Source organism: Furipterus horrens, unplaced genomic scaffold, assembly GCF_987537825.1.
Source record: "Furipterus horrens unplaced genomic scaffold, mFurHor1.1.pri manual_scaffold_8, whole genome shotgun sequence".
NCBI lineage: Eukaryota > Metazoa > Chordata > Mammalia > Chiroptera > Furipteridae > Furipterus > Furipterus horrens.
In genome coordinates, this window is record NW_028327178.1 from 101,741,863 (window position 1) to 101,760,581 (window position 18,719).

The window sequence follows — 18,719 nt, forward strand, 5'->3', positions numbered from 1 at the left end:
GCTGGCCTGCGAGCCAAAGGGTTGCTGGTTTGAGTCCCAGTCAGGGCACACGCCTGGGTTGCGGGTCTGATCCCCAGTTGGGTGTGTGAAAGAAGCAACCACACCTTGAAGTTTCTTTCCCTCTCTTTCTCCCTCCCTTCCCTTCTCCTTAGGGATAAATAAATAAAATCTTTAAAAAAAAAGAAGAAGAATTTTTAGCTGGGCAAACAGCCACCCAGAATAAAGACTACATTCCCCAGGCTCCTTTGTACTCGTATGGCTCATGTGACTTATTTCTCATCAATTTGATCAATTTAGGAGCACCTAAACATATAAAGCAAATATTAATGGACCTAGAAGGAGAAACAGACAACAATACAATAATACCCCACCTTCATCAATGGATAGATCACCTGGACAGAAAATCAATGAGGAAACATCGGCCTTAAACAGCACATTATAGCAGATGGGACTTGATAGATACACACTGAACTTTTCATCCAAAAGCAACAGAATCCACATTCTTCTCGAGTGTGCATGGAACATCCTCCATGATATATTACATGTTAGGTCACAAAATTAGTCTTAATTAATTTAAGAAAATTGAAATCATATCAAGCATCTTTTCTGCCAATAATGGTAGGAAATTAGAAATCAATGACAAGAAAACTGGAAAAGTCAGTGTACATGGAGACTAAACAACATACTACTGAACAACTTAACAGTCAAAGAAAAAATCAAAAGAGAAAAAAATACCCCGAGACAAATGAAAACGGAACCACAACACGGCAAAGCTTATGGGATGCAGCAAAAGCAGCTCTAAGACGGAAGCTCACGCATGATGTCTACATCAGGAAACGAGAAAAGTCTCAAATAAGGTATCTAACTTTACACCTCAAGGAACTAGAAAGAGAACAAACAAAGCGTGAAGTTAGTAGAAGGAAGGAAATAAAGATAAGAGCAGAAAGAAATAAAACAGAGACTAAAGGACAATAGAAAAAAAATCAATGGAACAAACAGCTGATTCTCTGAATGAAAAGATAAACTAGACAAACCTTTAGCTGGAGTCACCAAGAAAAAGAAGATTCGGAATAAAAAACCAAAGAGGAGACATTACAACTAAAACCACAAAAATGCAAAAGAACATAAGAGATTATTATGATCAATTATATGCCAACAAAGTTGACAACCTAGCAGAAATGGATAAATTCATAGAAACATACAACCTACCAAGACTGAATTATGAAGAAACAGAAAGTCTGAACAGAGGGATTACCAGCAAGGAGATTGATTCAACAATCAAAAACCTCCCTACAAACAAAAGTTTAGGACCACATGGCTTCTTTGATGAATTCCATCAAACATTCAAAGAAGAATTAATACTAACAGTATTCTGACCATACATAACTCAAAAATGGCTTAAAAACTTGAACATAAGATCTGAAACTATAACTTGATGTTAGTTTTTGTGATGATTTTTAAAAAATTTTCACACCAAAAGCAAAAGCCATAGAAGCAAGAACAAATGAGACTACATCCAAAGAAAAAGTTTCTGCACAGCAAAGTCAACTGTCAACAAAATGAAAAGGCAGCCTACTGAATGGGAGAAAAGATTTGCAAGTCATATGTATGATAAAAGGTTGATTTCCAAAGTATTTAAAGAACTCACACAACTCAACTGCAAAAAACCAAACATTCTGATTTAAAAAGTGAGCAGGGGATGTGAACAGACATTTCTCTGAAGAACAGCTACAGAGGGCGAACAGGTACATGCAAAGATGCTCAATATCACCAATCGTCAGGGAAATGCAAAACCACAGTGAGCTGCTCCCCCCCCCCACCTGCTAAAATAACTGTCAAAAAGACGGGCAGTAACAAGCATTGCCGAGAATGTGGAGCAAAGGGAACCCTTGTGCACTGTTGACGGGACCATAAGTTGGTGCTGCCACTCAAAAAATTAGAACTAGAACTACCATATGATCCAGCAATTCCACTTTTGGGTAGTTATCCAAAGAAAATGAAAACACAACCTCAAAAATATATATGTATCCCCATGTCCACTGGAGCATTATTAATCCAAGATATGGAAACAACCTCTGTCCATCAATGGACGAATGGATAAAGACACATACCTATACACACAATGGAATACTATTCAGCCATAAAAAAGAAAATCTCGCCATTTGAGACAACATGGATGGAACTTGAGGGCATTAGGCTGAGTGAAACAAGTCACATGGAGAAAGACAATTACCATGTGATACTACTTACATGTGGCATCTTAAGAAAATGAGCTCATAGATGCAGAGAACACATTGGTGGTTGCCAAAGGCAGGGGTTTAAGGGCGGGCAAAATGGGTGAAGGGGGGGTCAAAGGTACAAACCATGGGGATGTGAGGGACAGCATGGTGACTGCAGTTAATAATACTGTACCGCATGTTTGAAAACTGAGAGAATAGATCTTAAAAGTTCTCATCACACACGGAACAGTTCGTAAACACATGTGGTGATAGATGCTAACTAATTTATTGTGGTGACCACTTTGCAATATCTACAAAGATCGAATCATTATCTTGTATAGCTGAAACTAATATAATGTTATATGTCAATTATATCTCAATAAAAAATAAGTGGTTGAGTTTCCGATCGATTCATGACCTTGAGTGGGGCAGGCCGCCCAAGCAGCGTGGACTTTTAACTGAGAGTGAGAACCAGCTGCTCTCCTGAGAGTCTCAAACACCACCATAAATCCAATCAACAGCTGCCCTACACAAGAATGCGGGGTCTAATGTGTCTAATGACCCAGCAAGAATAGTTGACCACTGGTTTTGGGGGGACTAAAAAGTTTTATTTTCTAATGTGAGTCATAAAAATCACATTAATTTAAGAGGGATTTTGAATTTATTATAGTTTTCTAGTCATCGTCCTCAGTGAAATAACAATGACCAACATAATATTATTAAGTAGTGGTAGCTTTAAAACGTTTTCACTTTAAGCAGTAACTTAATATAAATGGGGGAAAGTATACCTGGTACATTGCTCTTGTTAGTTAATGACTAGGAGCATACCAGCTCCAAGTAAAAATGGATTTCAGGATCCTCAGTTCTGAAAGTCAGGTCGTGATGGGGTTTCTTGTACAGAGGGGCCTTCTCAATATAACAAATAAAATTCTCAGTGACGTTTTACAAAAAAGAAGTGTTCTGTGTGTAGAAATTTACCTCTGACGTTATCCTGGCAGTCTTCAATGAGGGTATGAACAATTAAACACAGTCTGATGAAAGCCGTTCTTTGGAGAAACAGCGTTTCGGTGATTTGTGTAAATTTAAGGATCAGTTTGGGAAATCAATTTTGAAGACTATTCCTGAGAGACAGCTCCTTTCTTTGCACCATCTGTATGATTCTGAAACCCATCATGAACCCCCAAGATACTGCAGGGTATGTGCTTCCTTTCAATTGGATGGATGTGAGGCCCATGTTCCCTCTGAATTCCCATGGTCTTTTTTCCATTGGATTAAGCCACAAGCACCGCATTTATGACTCTGGGAAAATCTCTTTCCTGTGAGTTGCGGGTGTATGTGTGTGTGTGCGTGAGTGTGTGTGCGTGTGTGTGTGTGTGTGTGTGATGAGAACACTTTTAGGGTCCTTTCTGTTCTTTGGCATCTAAGGCTAAAGGTTCTGCCCAGGCCTTTTGGCCAGAGGTGGTACAAAGGGGTCTGTGAGCCACACTCAGCCCTTAGACGTGTTTTGTTTGGCCCACAGCTAACAGTGAGTTTTGCCAACATTTTCTAAACCAGCAGATTTCAGCGAAAAGGTCAGAGTAGAAATATCTGAAGGTTGGCAACCCTTAGCATAAATGGCTCTAATTAAACTAAGTCCTCACTTAACGTCATTGATAGATTCGGCGACTTGAAGGGAAATAACGTAGAATGAAGCCAACTTTACCACAGGAGAATTAATGCAAACAAGAGTCAAGTTCCTACGGCATCTAACCAACACTATAATGTAATGGCACTGAACAAAATGATGTCTTCTGAGGACCTGCTGTATCTGGACCGGAGGGGCAGATGCCCCTTCAGTTGGTGCCCTCTGGTCTGCTGCAGCCCACCCTCTCCCTCCGTCCTGCTTTCTGCATCTACGTACATCCAGGCCCCTGCGACCACCTGCGCGGCGGTCCTTGGTAAACCGTGACACGTGGCTCTCCGCAGAGACCCAGGACCGACAGTTGTGTGTTCGGGATCCGGGCCTCCCAGGTGCTCTCTGCGGGAGCCGCCTCCCGGCTGATGCTGGCAGCAGATGAGTCTGCAAGGAGAGTCACCTCACCAGCTTGCCCGGCTCCCTGTCTGCACAGCCACACGCTGTAACCGAGGGAAGCTGCCCAGCCTCCAGCTGTGAACGGAGCTGAGCGAGGCCTCGGTCCTTTCCTCGTGTCACTCCCACCTGAAAAAGTACCTGGTCACTGGGACACACTTCCTGGAATTGCAACATCCATGCCACAGTATCTGATTTCACAACTGCCTCGGCTCCTTTGCCAAGGTGGGGAGTGTTTATTTTTAATTAAAGCAAACCAAATTAATTGAGGTTGCAGGATTATGCAATGGTGTTGGAGGCGAGTGACTGTAATTGTGTCTTTGCTTCAGGCAACCCGTCTGAGATGAGTCTTCAGAAACCAGCAAAGCACCTCCTCCAAGGTAAACAGACCTTGCTCCCTCTCACCCGGCATGCGACACCGGGTAGTGCCGACAGTCAAGTGTGGACAAAGTGCTTGGCCATGCCAACTTCTAGACCATTCCATAGTGGCCACACAATTCCCACATATGCTCCTCTCCATTCTCCACAACAGTTTTCTCACCATTCCCTAGCCTCGTGTTCTTCTGGAACCTTCTTCCATGCTAATGATCTAAAGTCAATAATACTTCGGTCCCCGGTGGCTTTAACAACATCATTTACGAAGAATGCAAACTCACGCACAAGGATTTCTGGCCTCTCTCTCTACTGTATTTCATATTTTAAGTGGAATCCCCCTTTTTTTTAAGCTCAAATTCTTTTGAAAAGGTCACTTTCTATCCCTACTATAGGCACAGCAACATGTATTTTTCTAATGCATATAGAAATAAACGCACCACTTTTAAATAAAGTCATCTAGGTGGCCCCGTGGTACAGGGGCAACCCTGGGGGAGACATGGGTCCCAGGCCACCGCGGCCACCTCCCGGGGCCCCGCCGCCCGCCCCCCTCACCTGTCCGGTAGCCGGTGCTGTTGAGGTACACGGCGAAGGTGCGGCTCTCGTGCTGCGCCTGCCAGGAGGGCGAGGAGCAGTTCTCGTTGTTGGTGTAGGTGTTGTGGTTGTGGACGTACTTCCCGGTGAGGATGGAGGACCGCGAGGGGCAGCACATGGGCGTGGTCACGAAGGCGTTGATGAAGTGCGCCCCGCCCTGCTCCATGATGCGCCGCGTCTTGTTCATCACCTGCATGGAACCTGCAACCGGGGCGGGAGGTGAGAGGCCGCCCGCAGAGCCTACCCCGTGCGCCCCGGGGGGCGCGCCACCATTAGGGCCCTGCGGGCGCCGAGTGGCCCCCAACAGGGTGGCACCCCCACTCCTGGGGAGGGGGATACATTTTGGAAACCTCCCGCGACCGGTGGGGTGTACTACGGGCATGTGCGGGTCGCGACCAGCGAGGCACTTGGGATGGACCTTCACCATGAGGTGGCATCCTGGGAGCCCGTTCGCACTGGGTGTCTGTGCGGTGTAGGTGAAAGCCTGTGCCTAAGTTCTCTGGGCCTAGGACGGAACTCTGTTTTTATAAACAGAAGATTTTTTCTGCAGAGGATTAATATACACTGATATATATATATAGGAAGCAACTGTTATGTAAACTGAGGGAAGATTTTGTTTTGTTTGGAATCGTCCCAAGAATTGTTTGCTCTTTTTGAAATCTGGTCACGCCAACCCCCTGGCCCACTTTCTCTGTGATTACTCTCCAGCCGAAATGTTCTACCTACATCAGCCATGAGCCATGCCTACCTCCTCTGTTCCCACACTCCTCTGGATTGGAACCTACTTCTCATCTGCCCCCAGATCTAACCCATCAGTTGCTGGGCGCCTCTTCTAGTCACCCTCTGGGATCACTCTGGTTTCTAATTCCCTCGAGCTCTTGTTCCACGCGCAGCCTGTGTTATTAGGGCTTAATTACACACCACCAGGTACAGTGGGTTCATACATGCCTCGTCTTGTTTCCCAAGGAAGCTGTCAGCAGAGTAAGGCATGCAGGACGGGAAGGAAAGTAACATGTGTGGAAACCTGCCATGCGCAGGTGCTTTCCCACGCACTGCTATGCCCCATGAGGGCAAAGACTGTGCCTCGCTCAGTACTCATCCTCAGTGCCCCTGTGGTATGTGACAGACAGTAGGTGCTCAATAAACGTGCGAAGGGTGGATGCGTAATTGTGTTTGGCTGGTACCCATACACTTAGTAATAATGGAAATAGTGGAATTTCTCTTCCTTCTATGGCCATCCTCAGCTCTTCCTTTTTCCTGCAGTTCTTGGGGTCTGTAGGGTGGAATGATGGCCCACCCTCTAGAGATAGGTCCATGTTCTAAGCCCTGAAATATGTAAATGTGATCTAATTTGGAAAAAGGGTCTTTGTGAATACACGTAAGGATTTTGAGGTGTGGTCATCCTGGATTACCTGGGTGGGCCCTAAATCCAATGACAAGTGTCCGTACAAGAGACAGAAGGAGGAGACACACAGACACAGGGGGAATGGCCAGGTGAAGTTGGAGGCAGGGACACATGTACAAGCCAAGGAATGTCTGGAGCCCCCAGAAGCTGAAAGAGCAGGGCAGGATTCTCCCCTAGAGCCTTCGGAGAAACCGGGCTGTGCCGGCACCCTCATTTTGAACTACTGTCTCCAGAACTGTGAGAGAATCAATTTCTGCTGTTTTAAGCCAACCCGTTTGTGACAATTTGTTAGGACAGCAATTGGAAAGCAATATAGCATCTAGCAGGCATTTGAGGTTCAGGCTGCGGAGCTGCAGATCCCAATCACAAGAATCCCCGAGAGACCTGCAAACACCCAAGCAGACCACCCCCTCAGTGCTCTGTCCCTAAAGCCTAAGAATGAAGAGGAGATTTATATAGCTCTTTATCCCATCTTTCTGCCAAATACAGAAGGAAACAGAGCTAGAGCTTCCCTGAGGTAAACACAGATCCTATCTCTTCAGGCTTAAAACCATCCAATAGCTTTCCATTGTACTCACAAGAAACATCGAATTTCTTCCCATGGCCTAAAAGAGTCTTCGAGACCTGCCTTCCCCTGTCAACTCCCTTCCAGTGTTTCTTTGACCTCATCTCGTCCCTCCTCTTTGCTCAGTTGGCTTACACTGGCCTCATTTTTCTCAAATGCTCCAAGCTCATCCCTGCCCCAGGACCTTTGCACTTGCTATTGCCGCTGCCTGGGACTTTCTGAGATTTTGCTTTGCCTGGCTTATCCCATTATTCAGATCTCAACTTCGAGGTCACCTCCTCACCAAGGCCAATATCTGAAGGAACTCCCACCCTGGGTACTTCTCATCACACCAGTGTATGATTCTTAGTATCTCCTTCTGAAATGGTCATTTTACTGGTTTGCTTGTTTATGATTTGCCTCTCGTCTGGTTTGAGCTCTAGGTGATCCTGGCACTGCCTAACGCCCCAACCCCAGGAATACATAACTGATACTTTGTAAAAACCCACTGACTGACTGAAGAACACAGAGCAAAGCCTTCCAAGCCCAGCGTAGAGGTGGTTTTATAAGAGACACCTTCCTGCTGCCAGGTGTGTTTCCTGAGCCCCTTGGCCAAGGCTGCCCCCGGTGGGTGGAGGAAAGAACAGGCTTTGTGTCTGAACAGGAATTGTCAGGCCCTGGGACTGCATGAATACCTGTCTCAAGGTCACATGCCCTCGTGAGACGTCCCCAAGGGTCCCAGCTTTCCACTGGGGGTGAAGTCTCCCTCTGGAAGGGATGGAGGCGGTGGGCTTTTGGAGGCTTCCCTCAACCCCCCGGTGCTAACTCGCTGGAACCTGATGGAGCGTGGCATGGTCTCAGGGCCCCTGTCTTGGTCTGGCAGAGCCCTGGGGCCTCGTCAGCCTCAGACTGCTTATGGAGATCTGGCTCCTTGGGATCCCAGGAGGTCTTCTGCTGGCCTATCAGTTCCTTCCACCTTGAATTTTTACCACAAACTGAGATATCGAGGTCAAGGTTATGCCTGTGAGATCCTAAGCTTGGATACTGGCCACATTCCCACCTCGTGGTATCTGCCTAAGCAGTGCCCCTGCCCCCTGGGGGGGGGGGGGCTCTCTCCTGGCCACCTTCAGGTTAATGACCAAATGTCAGGCCTCTCAGCGACACCTTCCCTGGCCCTGCACTGAAACCCCCCACTCCCAGCCCTCCTCATCTCCTTTCCCACCTCCCTTCTCCCCAGGGCAAAGACTGCACTCAGGCCCCAAAGTCACTTCCACTGTGCTTGTTTGCCTGCTGCCTGTCGCTTCTGCAGGAACAGCTCCATGAGGGCAGGGATTTAGACCTACTTTATTCACTGTCTTATTCCCAAGCCAAGAACAGTGCCCAGCACATAGTGGGAGCTTAACAGATATCTGCTAAAATAACCAAAAATTGTTCTTACTCTTTGGGTTTCCATATAACTCAGGAGCCCAAGTTGGTTTGTGTCCATGGATGTGTGTGTGTGTGTGTGTGTGTGTGTGTGTGTTTTATGCAGTGGACTTTAAATAGCCCTAAACACTTCATATGCTCTCTAGTTGGATGCATGCCCCAGCACTCCCTATAGCCTCACACCAACTTCATACATCCACATTACTTGCCTGGTCCCAGAAGGCCTTGGCTTTGCAACTCCTCTCCTTAGCACCTTCCATGGCTCCCTCTTTCTCGAGAATGAAGGGCCTGTGGTTGCCCACAGGCCCTGTGGGACCTAGCCCTCCACCCGCATTCTGCAGCCAGGCTCATTCCCACCTCAGAGCCTTAGCCCATGCTGTTCTTCCTACCTGGAACTCCTTTTTCCCAATCCCCCCACGGCCTGGGCCTTCACTCCCTCCTTGTCTCCACTCCAAAGTTCTCTTCTCAGTGAGGCCTTCCCTGCCCACCAAATCCACAGTTCTACTCCTCCATCCTGCCTGGATATTTCATATTCTCTTCCTTGTTTTACATTTCAACTCTGACACATTATCTAATACACAATGTACTTGTATATTTTTAACATCTTGATCTTGCTTGTCATTCTGCTGCCTCCCCAGATATCAGGTGCACAAGAGCTTTCATTACTGACTGTGCCCCACAGCCCAGGCCTGGAACAGTGCCTGGCATACAGCAGGTGCTCAATAAACATTTTGTGAAGAAATGAACCTAGGACAATCCAGGCGGCCTCACCCCTCTGGCTGCTCCTCACAAACGATGAAGACAGAGGAGGGAATGAGACTGCAGCTTCCCTCGGCCTGTAGTCACTGCAGAAAGGACTAGGCTGGCTGCCCACCTGACCCGCCTGACCCTTCTCCAGGAAAGCGGAAAGGCTTCATCACCTGGTGAATATTCACCGGCAGTCAGCAGCCCCAAGGGCTGCGTTGGCAAAAAGCAAACAGCCTGCAGAACCGTTTCTTATTTTTAACCTGTGCAAAACCAGGGTCTCGAAGTGCTCATAGCTCTAGCCCACTAATTTCAGAGGAAGTGAGCGACGGGCTGCCCTTGACTGGTCGCTGCCTGTGCGTGCCTGCCAGGCGTACTCACTCCAGCCCCAATAAGCCAGTGAAGGAGAGCTGTGTCAATCCACTACGAAAGCACAATTTCACGACGCCGTGAAATGACAGCAGCATCTGTGCATAAGCACCACTGCATGTTAAACCTCCCCTTGGGGACAGTAACCTGCTTTATTAAAACTGCCACAGCGACGAGGCTCTGGAAAGCCACATCTGGAACTCAGAAACATATGCTCAAACCTCCTAGCCCAGCACAGCACTAACGCGGACGGACGGCTGTCGGGGGAGGGAACAGCCTGGAAGTCAGGCCACACAGAAATAAAAAGGCTGGTTCTCACTATTTAAAACAAAGCTGAGCCAGCCAACCAAAACTTATTCTGTCCAACATAAACCTGGGGACAGGCAGACAAAAACAGGCTCGGTTTCTTTCCGTGATCAAACCTTTCTACCTCGCTGGGCCAGGGCTGAGGTCACCCTGACACCTCTCTGTGACTCTAACGGGTCTGGGAAGCCCCACCCCTACCCTATAGATGGCACTTAAGTTTCGATGCGCAAGTCACTCACCTGCCAGGAATGTGGCATTTTCCCCACGACACCCATTTGCCTACCCACTTTGTGACAGCTTTTTGGGGGCCTCTCAATGCACTGCCTGTGCTATTATTTATTTGATATTTCACTCTAAGCGGCTTTAAAAAAATAAACTTGAATCTCAACCCAAGTAACTATGTAAAATTTTGGATTTGACGGGCTAATAGTATATTTTTTGATGTATATCAACATGAGTTCATAAGTAGTAAGATCAATGTTTGTTGACCTGTCATCTGAGATGATCTCGTGAATTACCTGGGCATTTTAGGAGATGCTGAGTTAATCTGTTCTTCTAAAGGTCTGGTCCAGAGCAATCGCTACCTCTGGGGACTCAGCAGGTGCTGGGAGCTTTCAAGATTCAAAGCATGACCCAGTTTTTGCCATTCCTGGGACTTAGGTAGCTCACATCCACTTTCTGCCCCAGAGGCCTGCGTCAGCTGGGAGCAGGTGCACCCTGCACCCCTCCCAGACGAACGCCTATGGCCCCCAACCTTGATGGCACCGGGGCGCTGGTTTTGATGAATAACTAAGGAGATGACGCCTTCCAATGTTTGTTTTCTTAAAGTTATATGTACATAATTAGAGTCTGGGATGTCAGGCTGTCCTTGGGAAAGTAGTGAGGGCGGGGTAAGCAGAAAAAAGAAAACCCAGTCTTGACTTAAATCTGAACACATTTGCCTCTCGCCTGGACTGCTGCAGAATCCTAACTGAGAAAAAACTAGGTGAAGCCTTTCGTTCAGTGCTTGGCATACAGGAAGCACGTCACGTGTGTTAGCTTTAAAAATATTTCCTTATCGTGGCTCTGAGGGATAGTGTAGTACCCAGCGCACACACCGAGTGTGCCTCCGGACAGAATGTTGCCTGCACGTGCGTTTGATTTTTAGGTCTGCTTGAAAGTGCTCAAAACTTTGAATTAATGGCTAACTTTGTATTTTTAATTGGGAGATTTCGCATCAATCCGGCTTTCAGGCTTTGCTTAAAAAAAATAGAGATCTGGCCTTGACGGGCCAACAGGTGAGTTGAAGCCAAGCCTGACTTCAGAGTGGCCCCATTCGTTCTCCTCAGTCCCCGCCAAGCCCACGCCCCTCATTGGCAACACCTGCCTGGTCCTGTAGGCACGGTGTTTGCCATCCTTAGCCAACTCAGGTCCAGCTGAAGGGACCAGCTAAGCAAACCCACGAAGTAACACTTGCTATGACCTGGAGACCCACAAAGAACATGCTCTAAGAGGGAGGAGGGGGCTATGGGTCTGGGTAAAGGCTGGAATTGACCTTTGACCTAGACAGGTAGGTGGGGGAGGTCCCTGAGCGCACGCCACAGGTGGGAAAGCCTCCGCTGTCCTCCAGCCACTGGCATCCACCCACCAGGCTGGCATTCATGGGCAGCCCTCATCCGGTCCTCAAGTGCCCCTGGAATGCCCACAATGTCATTAGGTCGGACTGTGAGCTGCCTGCCCATGGGACACCTCTGTAACAGCTGTCATACCCCAACAGAAGAGCTCTGCCCCTAGCAGGGGGGTGAGAGAAAGGCCTGGGGGACAAACAGCAGCCACCCAGGCCACATCTGGGCAAAAGGACCCCACCGTTCCCCTCGTGCTCACTGTTGTCTGTTGGCAACTCAATTCGGAATAATGACACCGGGTTCCCGGGACCTGCTTCTCAAAGGAGATTTCCTCAGGGAAAAGCATTCCTGATTCCTCACTTTACGCACTGAAGTCAAATGTAATTTCTGTTTCTAGCTATGAAAAACTAAGGCTCGAAAATGGTTCCTAAACCCAAATGAATTAAGCAGATGTCGAAGAGGCAGCGTTGGAATTTCATTAACGAACATCGGGCTGTCAGATCGTGAAGCGAAATTCTCCTCCTCTGCCTGGTGCTGGCTCTGGTTGCAGAAGCTTCAGGGAGAAAATTCTGTTAAGGTCTTTCTCCACGGAGGGGAGGCGGCAGAGGGACCCTGGTAAAGGGCAGGTCACCCTTGTAATCAACAGCACTCAGCAGTCATCGGTCATTTCCTCTCTGAGAAGCTCCGCCCAGAAACGATCCTTTCACTAGTACTTCTCCAATGCACTTCCCTTGGCAGAGGCTGTTTATTCAATAGTGTGTTGTGCCCAATTCTCAGGGTGGGCTACACAGAGCCAGTCAGTCGCCTAGCCCCTGGCCTGGTGGGTGACGTTGGCAAAGCAGCTTGACGTCTGTCATAAGCCTGAACACCCGTTCCTCCTCCCCCAGTCTCCCGTCTCTGTAAATGCCACTGCCATCTGCCCAACGGCTCAGCCAAAAACCTAGGAGTCATCCTTGATTTTCCTTCGTCTCCCTCCCACTTGCAATCCATCAACAAGCGCTGCCTGCCAGACCCGCAACGCAGAGCCTGCTCCATCCACCATCCACTCTGTTCTCTCTGCGGCACCCCTATCCCCTCCCGCCCAGACAACTGGTCTCCCTGGTCCCACACTTGTCCCCAGGCCACCCCTTTCCACCTGTAGTCTGATGAGCCCCTGAAAACACGGGTCATGTGCACTTGACCTGCTCAGAACATCTCAGCGAATTTCCATTGGCCTCCCCACTTCTTCCCTCTGCTCTTTGTCTCCAGCACCCTCCCGCTCACCCCCAGGTCCTGCTGGCTGTCCTGCTGGCTGTCCTTCCTGCCACACAGCTCTCCACTTTTCCTTCTCCCCCAGTTTCCATGTAAACGATTCCTTCTGACAGTGCAGTGCCTGTCACCCAACCACGCCACCCCTGCTAGAAGTGCTGCCCCTCACCGGGCCCCTTGCTCTTGATTTCTGCTGTGTCCAAGACCCTAGGTGGCCCACCCATATGTTTCCCCTTCTTCTCAGCAGGTCCTGATTTAATCTTCAATGCACTTAGCTAGGAGACTACATTTCCCAGACTCTCCTGTAGACACATGTGGGAGTGGTCCTCCTTGGCCTTCCGGAGCCTCCAGCTCTCCAGCCAGGGAGTGAGCTGGAGGAGCTGCACCCACGAGTGACCCAACTCTCTGGCTTTGGGCTGGGTTTGGCTAATGGGGGCCCTGGTAGGAGATCAGCAAAAGATGAACGGAGGTTGGGGTATAGATCCCTCCATCTCCTTCCCTGTGGTGTCAACAGAGGGTGACAGCTCCTGTTGGTTGGGTGGACTTTGTGTCTCCAGTTCCCAGTAACCATTCGCTTCTCTTGGCCTTGGGTGGGGAGGACCTCACTGTTGCTAACTAACCTTGGGTGCTGTATCATCACTAGTTGTTCCCCCACGCTTGCTTGCACCTTAGCAAAAACAAGCAAAAAACACCCTCCCTGAATAACCCAAAGGCAAGTGCACCCCATGTTTCTTGCTGAGATGGAGTGACTAAGTAAATAAGCTCTGTCCATGCTGTATGTGATGTCTGGGATAAGGTCCTTAAAAGGAGCTAACTTAACTTGAAGGTCCATCCCTTTGCCCTTCTGTTTCTTCCTTCTTCCTGCCTGGAATACAGCTGTGACAGATGGAGCTTAAGCAGCCATTCTGAATCACGAGGAGACCTTGAGGATGGAAGCCTTGCAATAAGCATCAGAGAACAAACATAGAGAAGGCGCTTGGGTCCCTGATAACCTTGAAGCCACGGTGTCTGCCTTGGACTGCCAATTTCCAAATAGTTTTACGTGGGTGGGAAGCAAACTTCTATCTTGTTTAAGCCACTGCTATTTTATATTTTCTTTTACATGCAGCCAAACCTAATCCCGATATAGTTAGCTTCCAGAATTTAAGTGATTTCCCAAGTATTGCTGAATTGAAAAAAAAAAAAAAAGCCTGCAGGAATGCACTTGGCAAGTGGAACACCAGGGTGGATCCAAGGGAGCCTCCCTTCTTCCCCAGATAACCTGCACCTACATGTTTTCCTAACTCTAGTGAGCAGCAGCAGGAATGTCAGGAGTTGCTATCTCAGAGAGGCTGAGCTGGAAGTTAGCACCGATCTGGTGTCCGGAATCTGGGCACGCTGTCCTGGGCTTCCAGCCACTTGGCCCTTGCAAAGCATCCAAGCCTGCAATTTAGAATTGATTCCTGGATATCAGTCTGCAGCCCAGGGTGTGGTTTCCTCGCGTTCACAGATGGAAAGGAGAAAACAAGTGCCTGGTCAGAAACCCTCCCCAGCCTTTCTCACCAAAGCAGCCTTTCCGGCTGGGGGCCTGCAGTTTTTAGGATCACAGGCCTCTCGAAGAATCGAGTGAGGGTCTCGGGCGCAGTAAAGCCCAAACGGGCACGCGATCCCACCCTCCGCCACTCCAGGCCCATCCAGGCCTGGGATCTCCCCTGAAGTTCTGACTGCCCTGGACAGCTCCTCTTGGCAGTTCACAGGCACCTACAATTTACCAGGCCCGACCACACCTTTCCCCATCTCCGTAAACAGAGAATCCCTCCTTGCGGATGTTTAGGTCAAAATCTTGGCGTTATTCTGGCCTCCTCTCTCCCACTCCACACCAGATTCCTGAGTATACCTTATCAGCTCCACCCTCTAACTATGCACGGTACCTGACTCCTTTTCCCCACTCTGGTCTGTGCCGCCACCATCCCCCACCCAGACCATCGCAGTAAGACTTCTCTTATGACCTCCCTTTAGTCTATTCTTTATATATAATCGCCAGAGGAGTCATATTAAGACATAAGTCAGATGATGTTCTTTCTCTGCTCAACGTTCTCTACTGGTGTCCAACTCACTCAAAGGCCCTATGTGATCCGCCCTCCTAGCACCCCATTACCTCTCGGACCTCACCTTCTCTGGTCCCCTTGCTCACACTGCTCTGCTACTCAGACCACGTGGCTGCTCTGTGAGTCTGCCAGGACTGCTTCTGCCTCAGGGCCTTTGCACCTACTGTCCCCTCTGCCTGCAATGCTCTTCCCCAGGCGAATCCCTTTGCCTGGATCCCTCACCTTCTTTGCCTTCTCAGTGAGACTACCCCACACAAAATCACGACTCTCCCTTTCCCCATCCCTCTCCTGGCTGACCTCCCTTCCTTGCGTCTTCTTACCATGTTCACTATCTTATGCACTATCTACATTATGTATATTTTTATTAACTCTTGCACTAAAATGTCAGCTCCCTTAGAGCAGAGATTTTGCCTACTTTGTTTGCTGCCGGACTGTAAGTGAATGAATGAGCCTGGTCCACCCTTTGAGCACCCTGTTCCACAGAGAGCCTATTGAGGGCGACACGGGCATCTCCTGGGCTTGACACACCAGTCATTCCGTCTTCTTCCGGTACCAGCTCTTGACTTTTCCTTTAGAGACTCACCCCTACTCCCCTCTCTCCTTGTCTTCACGCCAGCCTCGTGGGAGGCAGCATCTTGCTGAAATGTCAAACCACTGCTGTTCTCATTGTACTGGGCTTGGCGGTGACCTTTTCCCAAAGGCAATGGATACTGGTTTTTCATTTACAGTCATCATTTAGAGCTTCCTTCCAAAATGATACTGAAGTCTCAGAAGAGGAAGTCTAGTTAAAGAAAATTTCACACAGAACAGCTGGCCCTGGGATTCTGCACATCTTCCCTGGCCCCAGGCAGGGCTGTGTGTGCCCCACTTCTGTGCCCCAGAGCCTGCCCGGGCCCCGCAGCTCGCCACAGGCTTGTCTGGATCGGATCAAACCAGTAAATCCTGGCAGAGTCCACAGCTTTGTGGGTTCTCTGACCCAAGGACACATGTGAACAAGACCTTGGCTTCTGTGTGCTTCGTCCTCTCCTACTTACTGCTGAAGAAGGACAGCCAAGACCCTGCTGGCCTCCGAGGTCACCCAAACCCAAGCATTTTCCCAGTGACTTTAAACATGTGTTGATAATTGAAGCCACGTATTGACTAATACTCCCAGGGACCAGTTCCCCTGTGCATCTGACACTTCTGGGTGACAACTCAGGGACTTGTGTCAAATGCAGGCAGGGAAAGGAAAAATGAACATACGCCTCTTCCTTGCAATTAGGCAAGAGGACGAGGGGCCCCTCCTCTGGGCACCTGTTCCCCCAACCAGACCCTAATGAGGATAGACGGCTGTTTTCCGCCCGGGGACTGGAAGAGAGCCTGGAATTGTCTTAGCTGTGAAGTCTCCAGCCCCAAGAACCATCGGAGCTGCTGCGCGGATGGGCAGAAATAGCAGATGATAAATTTTTTAGGACCGCCCTCTGTGTGCCAGTTGTCGCAGACTGTGAGATAATGTGCTGGTCTTTCTGGGAACATGCATTATTGATCTGGGTCTGTCTAGTGGTTTATAAAAAGCCCGTCCTCCCCGCTCCCCCGCTGCCCCCTTCCCACCCCTCACCTCCCGAAAGAAGGGCAGCTTCCTTCCCAAGTCAGCTCTGTCACTGGAGGAGCTGGCTTGTTAGGGGAAGGCAAGCCATGCAGGCACCGATCTATGCAAGTCAGTGCTGGGGGAGGGCGGGGGGAGCTGACAGATGCCACGGACCACAAGGGCTCTAAACTCACCACCCACCATATCCACTTCCTGGAATTCATCTTTCAGAAACACGTTTTATCTTGGTGTGTGCAAAGGTGCATGTATCAAGACCTTTCTGGCAACACTACTTGTAACTGTGAAAACTAACAAACACACTGACAATCTAGAAACCACAGTCACCCCAGAAGACTGGTTAAGCAGAACAGTGCTGAAGACCATGGGCTCTGGGTTCAAATCCTGTCTAGCCACGTTCTGGCTGTGTGACCTTAGACAAGTATCTTCACTTCTCTGTGCCTGTCTCTTCATCTACACAATGAGGAGAAGGAAGCTATGTATTTTAAGTAAGCCATGATTTTCTCTGCTCTTCTCTCTCCCGGGTCCTCATCCCACCCACAGCTCCTTTCCCCACATTTGCATATTCCGTTGGTTTTATTTGCGAGGCACAGATGCAAACTTACAATCAGATTCTGACGTGACTCGAGCACGTTGCTGTAGCAAAAATGTGCTGTTCCTACAAATGGGTGTTTGATCGCTCACCCTGGTTCAGGCCAGGTATTTAGGAGTCACCTTGAAGTCCTCTTGTCCTTAACCCCCATGTCTAACCCAGTCATCATTGTGTCACTCCTACTGCTTCTGCTCTGGTCCCCTTTCACTGTCACCTGCCCAGTTACTGCACTAGCTTCTGAATGGGCGTCCCTGTCTCTGCAATCTAATTTCAACATAAGTCAGAGGGATCCTGTTGGAACCTAAGGTAGTTCAAGCCCCTCACTCCCATCTATGCCTGTTACACTAAGAATAAAACTCAAAACACTTACCATGCCCACAAGGCCCCCCATGACCTGGTCCCAGTCAACTCTTGGCCTCTTGCCTCTTCCCTTACACGCTGGCTTCCTCCACGCCCACTCACAGGCACCCTTTCTGTCCCAAACCACCAAGCTCATTTCTAACTCTGTAGCTTCGCCTTTTCTGTCCTCTCTACCTGGAGCGATCCTTCCCCAGTCCTGAAGCTCCCAGGACAGTGCGCTGCACAGCAGAGATGCTTAATAAATATCTTTTGAATGCACGAGTGAATGTTCAAGGTGCTTTGGTCTCCCAGGCATGACTACGGTCAAAATAGGTTGAGGGGCCCCACGAGGCAAGACTATGGTGCTCTGAGGTCCAGGGCTACCTGCACTTTCTCTCTGCAAAATTCTGCCAGAAACAACACTTGCTTCCCTATGGCCACAGTCTTTAGATGCCCCGTGGTTATCAAGGGACTCATGCTAAATGGTGCTGGGAGATAGGGATCATGTGTCAAATTGTCAATAAAAACTCTGGGCTCTGATTGTGTCTTGGCTGACTATTCTTTTTACACTGATAAGCTCCCTGAGAAAAATCTATATTTGTGATCATTAATATAAATCATTACAAGGAATGACTTGGATTTATATAAACCACCTTCTCTTGGCAGTTAAAAGACTGATTTTAATAATGGATTCAAAAAGGGTGGAGATCTGCAGTTGGATCTTCATCACAATCTTACATTTGGTTGCGAAGGCTTATCCAGTAACCCCTTAACTGGATTGCTACCAAGGATATTCGGGTGTCCTTTGAGAGTGAGCAGAGGCTGAAGACCAAACCCTCACCTGGTCAACCATTGGCACTCTTTCCCACAACCTAGGACAGCCTCCAAGATCCGGCTCCATCCTCTCTCCAGTCTCATTTCCTACATCCATTTCCTGGGCTCCAGCCACACCTGGCTCCTTGGTCCTGCCTCAGGGCCTTTGCACATGCTGTCCCCTCCCACCCCACCCCCCGCCCCGCGTAGAAGGCTTTCCTTCAGATATTTACAATATAGAGTAATATTCATGGTGAGAAGGGAAATCTAATTTCTAGGAGAAGGAAAATGTGCAAGGCTCAAGAGCTGTCCAGAAGAGCAGCCATAAGTAAAAAATGGCCACTGGGTACCTGAAAGGTGGTCTAGTCCTGAGATGTGTTCTAAGCATAAAATACATGCCTGATG

The 18,719-nt window shown here is 48.8% G+C and overlaps 1 protein-coding gene across 1 annotated transcript in view; it reads right to left on the minus strand.

Annotated features, from left to right (window-relative positions):
• The window catches only part of SULF2 (sulfatase 2), a 97,928-nt gene that overhangs the window by 51,531 nt on the left and 27,678 nt on the right, over positions 1–18,719 (minus strand). The window contains exon 3 of the mRNA XM_090286532.1: positions 5,215–5,454. Coding sequence (XP_090142658.1) covers positions 5,215–5,454 — 240 coding nt within the window. The remainder of the gene's footprint in view (positions 1–5,214; positions 5,455–18,719) is intronic.